The sequence below is a fragment of the Hylobates moloch genome, unplaced genomic scaffold (genome assembly GCF_009828535.3).
Source record: "Hylobates moloch isolate HMO894 unplaced genomic scaffold, HMol_V3 SCAFFOLD_12, whole genome shotgun sequence".
NCBI classification, from domain to species: Eukaryota; Metazoa; Chordata; class Mammalia; order Primates; family Hylobatidae; genus Hylobates; species Hylobates moloch.
Genome location: NW_026652287.1, coordinates 44221269 through 44227268, shown reverse-complemented (window position 1 = coordinate 44227268; position 6000 = coordinate 44221269). Strand labels below are relative to the sequence as shown.

General features: G+C 53.3%; 1 protein-coding gene across 1 annotated transcript in view; it reads left to right on the top strand.

Annotated features, from left to right (window-relative positions):
• The first annotated feature begins 281 nt into the window (after positions 1-281).
• Positions 282-6000, top strand: part of DOCK6 (dedicator of cytokinesis 6) — a 58412-nt gene continuing 52693 nt past the window's right edge. The window contains exon 1 of the mRNA XM_058425758.1: positions 282-363. Within this exon, the coding sequence (XP_058281741.1) occupies positions 320-363 (44 nt within the window). The 5' untranslated portion in view covers positions 282-319. The remainder of the gene's footprint in view (positions 364-6000) is intronic.

Here is a 6000-nt window from a genome sequence, read left to right as displayed (position 1 = left end):
GCCTCCCTTCCCTCCCTCCCGCCTCAGGCTCAGTTTCTCCAGCCCAGCTCCCAGGGTGGAAAGAGCGCCCCCGCCAGCCCGGGAGTCTGGGGCACCCCAGTCTGGGTCCCAGCGCCTCCTCTCCGTCCCCAGCCTCAGTTTCCCCAGACCCCAGGACTCCAGGCGACCCCTCCGGCCGACAGGGGCAGCACGGAGCGGCCCGGGCCACCCGGAAGGGCCCCGCCCCCGCGCCGGCCCCGCCCCGCCCCGGCTGCCCAGAACCGGGAGACGGCAGCGGCGGCGGGGCCGGGGCGCGGGGAGGCGGTGGGACGCGAGAACCATGGCGGCCGCCGAGCGCCGCGCCTTCGCGCACAAGATCAACAGGTAGTGTGGCCGCGGGGCCCCCTCCCACCTCCCCCACGTGGCCCAGCCCCGCCCCGGGGCGGTGCGACCCTCCCCGCCCGGGCGCCCCCAATTCAACCCCTTTCCGCCTCGGCCCGGGTCCCGCCAGCTTCCTCCGGCCGGGGCTGGGAGCGGGAGAAGGCGGGGAGGGCCGCGGGGGTCCCGGCGGGGGTCCCAGATGGGAGTCGCGTCGGGGCTGGGAGCGCGATGGCGGCTGCCGTTCTGCCTCTGTGAAGCGCAGGGGTGTGTCCGGAGGGCTTCGCGGAGGAGGTGGCGGGGGGATGTGGATGCCGGGCGCCCCCTGAACTCCCTGCGCTCCCCGTCCGTGTCTCTTGGCCCCTCACTGTCCCCGCGCTCTCGGAGATCGGGGTGGGCCGGACTTTCTGTTCCTTCCTCAGTGCCTGGTTTGGGGCAGGGAGGCTCCAGGCTCTGAGATTTGGGGACAGAGATGGGCTCCTTGGTGGCGTTTGAAACCCCTCGAGGAGTTTCCCGTGCCCTTCCCCCTCCAGGGTCCGGTGCCCAGCTGTCAGGGGGGGAAAGGGGACAGCTGTGGACGCCCCCCCACCCTCTGCTTCAGGCTCTCCCAGCACGGGCTGGACCGCGCTGGGGATGGATGGGTGATTGAATGGAGGGAGTGGGGGCTGGGGACAGAACCAGCTGGTGGGCAGACGGGGGAGGGGACAGGCCCCAGGCGCTGGGGGATCCATTTCCGTGGCCACTGGGGATTGTGAGAGTCACAGCCTGGGAGGGGGATATCAGACTCTTTGGGGCTGAAAAGCCTCGCCTCCAGTTGCCGGGGGGTCTTTGCGACAAGGGTGCGTTCAGAAGCTCAGGTATCCTCTCCCGGGGGGGACCTGTCCTGACTGCCCCCAGGTGAAAGCTGCCCTGTGGGTTGGGCCCTGGTCTTATGGAAACAAAAGATCCCCCTCTTGGGATATAGTGGCGGAGAGAGACCAGAAGCCTGATCAAGTAGATTACCTGTCAGTGACAAGTGCTATAGGAAGAAGAAGACAGGGAAGGGGGATGGGAGGGTGGAGGCTGCTTGAGATGCGGGAGGTGGGTCAGGAAGGCCTGGATGAGCAGGTGCCTTTGAGCAAAAACCTCAAGGAGATGAGGGAGGGATCGAGGCCTCTTTGTGGGGGAAAAGAGTGGGAAGAGTTTGTGCAAAGGCCCTGAGGCAGGAACAGAGAGCTGGAGGGGGACAGTAAGAGTAGAATGTACAGGGTCTTGTGGGCTGTGCAAGGGACTTTTGACTTTTGACCCCAGGCGAGGTGGAAGCCATGGGGAGTTCTCAGCAGAGGAGGGATGAGACCTGGCGGCTGGGGCATAATGGCTGGGCAATTTTTATGTTCTATCATTATCTTTGTCTATAAATTGGCTTTCTGTCTTAGACCTTTGGCATCTTTGAGGCTGCAAACATTATTGCTGTCTGTTTCTTTTTCCTTTTCTTTTTTTTTTTTTTTTGAGGCAGAGTCTGGCTCTTCACCCAAGCTGGAGTGCAGTGGCACAATCTTGGCTTACTGCAACCTTCGCCTCCCGGGTTCAAGCGATTCTTGTGCCTCAGCCTCCTGAGTAGCTGGGATTACAGGTGCCCGCCACCATGCCCAGCTAATTTTTGTATTTTTAGTAAAGAGGGGATTTCACCATGTTGGCCAGGCTGGTCACGAACCCCTGACCTCAGGTGATCCGCCCACCTCCCAAAGTGCTGGGATTACAGGTGTGAGCCACTGCACCCTTTTTTTTTTTGAGACAGGCTTTTGCTGTCATGATGATACCTTGGTCTCACTGTATCTCAATCTATCTTCTTGCCCAGGCTGGCCTCAAACTCTTGGGCTCAAGTGATCCTTCTGCCTCGGCCTCCCAAATGCTGGGATTACAGGCGTGAGCCATTGCGCCCAGCCTACAGTCTGTTTCTTTGCATTTTGGTCTGTATGTCCTTGGGTCCTGGTTTTTACTCAAGTGAGAAAGAGGGGTTTTGGATACTGTAGAGCTCAGGGTAAGAGTAGAGAATGATCCTGGGGCCCTAGTGAACTGTGAGGGAGTGGCCCAGGGCTGCCAGAGCAATTTCGCTCTTGGGCACCCAGGTGTCTACATACTCAGAGCTGGTCCTATATTCATCTGTTCATCCATTCAGTCATTTATTCCACAAATACCAGATTAACCCGAATATTAGACAGTCTTCCAGATTTCTAATGAACAGATTCTTTTAAAAAAGGTTTGGGGAGGGCAACTTAAAATACAAAATTTTAAGAATGTAGACAACATGGACAAATATTGCTGTATGCAATGTAATTTGTTCTTTTTTTAACTTGTACAATTTTTAATTTTACAAGTAAGGTATGGAATAATGAGAGTGATCAACATTTATTAGCACTTACTGAGTGCTGGTCCCCATCTGGTATCGCTTGTTTAATCCTCACCAAGGCCCATTGGCTCAGGTGTGACTATTCAAACTAGGTTTAAAGTGGTTGTCACTCTCGGCCGGGCATGGTGGCTCACACCTGTAATCCCAGGACTTTGGGAGGCTGAGGCACGTGAATCACCTGAGGTTAGGAGTTCGACACCAGCCTGAACAACGTGGTGAAACCCCGTGTCTACTAAAAATACAAAAATTAGCCAGGAGTGGTGGCACACATCTGTAATCCCAGCTACTCCAGAGGCTGAGGTAGGAGGATCACTTGAACCCAGGAGGTGGCAGTTGCAATGAGCAGAGATCGTGCCACTGCACTCCAGCCTTGGTGACAGAGTAAGACTCTGTCTCAAAAAAAAAAAAAAAAAAAAGGCCGGGCGCGGCGGCTCACACTTGTGATCCCAGACTTTGGAAGGCCGAGACAGGCAGATCACCTGAGGTCAGGAGTTCGAGACCAGCCTGGCCAACATGGTGAAACTCCGTCTCTACTAAAAATACAAAAAATTAGCTTTTTGTAACTTTACAAATTTACAAAAGCGTGGTGACGCACGCCTGTAATCCCAGCTACTCGGGAGGCTTAGGCAGGAGAATTGCTTGAACCTGGGAGGTGGAGGTTGCAGTGAGCCAAGATCCCGCCACTGCACTCCAGCCTGAGAGACAGAGAGCGAGACTCCATCTAAAAAAAAAAAAAAAAAAAAGAAAAATAATGATTCATTGGAGGGATGAGAAGAAAATGAGGTATTTATTGACAAATTTCAGAATCTCAAAGTTACCACTGAAATTTCAGGGAAACCTCTCTCTCTCTCTCTCTCTCTCTCTCTCTGTCTCTCCCGCCCATCCCTGAAGGTATCGGCAAACACAAGCACATACATATATTGTTATTTTTTACCATTTAAAAAACTGTAACATACAACATTCATACCAAAAACTACAAATTTTGGGCCAGGCATGGTGGCTCACACCTGTAATCCTACCACTTTGGGAGGCCAGGAGTTCAAGACCAGCCTGGGCAACATAGCGAGACCCTGTCTCTACAAAAAAAAAAAAACTACCCAGGTGTGATGGTGGCTCATACCTGTAGTCCCAGCTCCTGGGGAGGCTGAGATGAGAGGATTGCTGGAGCCCAGGAGGTTGAGACTGCAGTGAGCCACGATTGCGCCACTGCACTCCAGCCTGAGTGACAGAGTGAGACCCTGTCTCGAAAGAAAGAAAAAGAAAGTAGTCTGGGTGTGGTGGCTCATGCCTATAATCCGAGCACTTTGGGAGGATGAGGCAGGCGGATCACCTGAGGTCAGGAGTTCGGGTCTGTAGATGGTGAAACCCCATCTCTACTAAAAATATAAAAATTAGCCAGGCATGGTGGCGAGTGCCTGTAATCCCAATTACTGGGGAAGCTGAGGCAGGAGAATCACTTGAACCTGGAATATGGAGGTTGCAGTGAGCCGAGATCACGCCACTGCACTCCAGCCTGGGTGACAGAGACTCCGTCTCAAGAAAAAAAAAAAGAGAGAAAGAAAAGTGCAAAGTTTAAAGAATAGTTATAGGCCAGGCACGTTGGCTCATGCTTGTAATCCCAGCACTTTCGGAGGCTGAGGTGGGCGGATCACCTGAGGTCAGGAGTTCGAGGCCAGGTTGGCCAACATGGTGAAACCCCACCTCCACTAAAAATACAAAAATTAGCTGGGCATGGTGGTGGGTGCCTGTAATCCCAGCTACTCGGGAGGCTGAGGCAGGAGAGTCGCTTGAACCCGGGCCGTGGAGGTTGCAGTGAGCTGTGATTTCACCACTGCTCTCTAGCCTGGACGACAGAGACTCCATCTCAAGGAAAAAAAAAAGAGAGAGAGAGAAAGAAAAGTGCGAAGTTTAAAGAATAATTATAAGGCAAAGGGCAAGGAAATAGCCACTTGGTCAATTTCCCATGGGGACCATCTCCACCTTCCTGGCTCCCTCCCACATGCCAGCAGCCCTGCCTGATCTGGCCTGTTTTAGGTTGTCATATAAACTGAATCATGAGATGTTGCATCTGTGTGCCCAACTTTGTTCACTCAGCATCATGTCAGGAAGGCTCAGCTGGGCCATTGCCTGCAATCCTTTTTCATTGCTGGGTAGTATTCCCTGGCCTCGTGCATTTATTTCCCTCTTTGGTCAGTGAACATGTGAGTTTCCCTTTGGAGCTGTCATGATCAGAGGTGTCAACATTCTTGGCCATGTGTTTCCTTCTGAGTAATCTACACCTTGGAGTAGAATTGCTGGATTGGCATATTTTCAACCTTGCTTAATAATCACCGATGGTTTTGTGTGTGTGTGTGTGTGTGCGTGTACGTTTGTGTTTATTAGAAGTGGGGTCTCGCTATGTTGCCCAAGCTGGTCTTGAACTCCTGGCCTCATGTGATCCTCCCACCTCACCCTCCCAAAATGCTAGGAATATAGGCATGAGCCACAACACCTGGCTTATAGATGGATTTTTTTTTTTTGAGACAGCGTTTCATTCTGTTGCCTAGGCTGGAGTACAGTGGCGCAATCTCGGCTCACTGCAACCTCCACCTCCCGGCTTCAAGTGATTCTCTTGCCTCAACCTCCCGAGTAACTGAGATTACCGGCATGTGCCACCATGCCTGGCTAATTTTTGTATTTTTAGTAGAGACGGGGTTTCACCATGTTGGCCAGGCTGGTGTCAAACACCTGACCTCAGATGATCTGCCCGCCTCGGCCTGCCAAAGTGCTGGGATTACAGGCATAAACCACAGTGCCCAGCATTCTTTTTTTTTTTTTAAGAGACAGTGTCTCTAGCCCAGGCTGGAGTGCACTGGTGCCATCACTGCAGCCTCAAACTCCTGGGCTCAAGCAATCCTCCCGCCTTGGCCTCACAAAGCACTGGGATTACAGGTGCGAGCCACCATGCCTGACTCTCATGGTTGTCATCTACATCTCACCTTGGTGTAAAAACAGGGTCAGAGGCCAGGCACAGTGGCTCACACCTATAATCCCAGCACTTTGGGAGGCTGAGGCAGGAAGATCACGGGAGGTCAGGAGTTTGAGACCAGCCTAGGCAACATAGTGAGACCCCATTTCTACAATAATAATAATAATAATAATAATAATAACTAGCCAAGCATGGTGGTGTGCACTGGTTGTCCCAGCTACTCGGGAGGCTGAGGCAGGAGGATTGCTTGAACCCAGGGGGTTGAGGCTGCAGTAAGCCATGATTG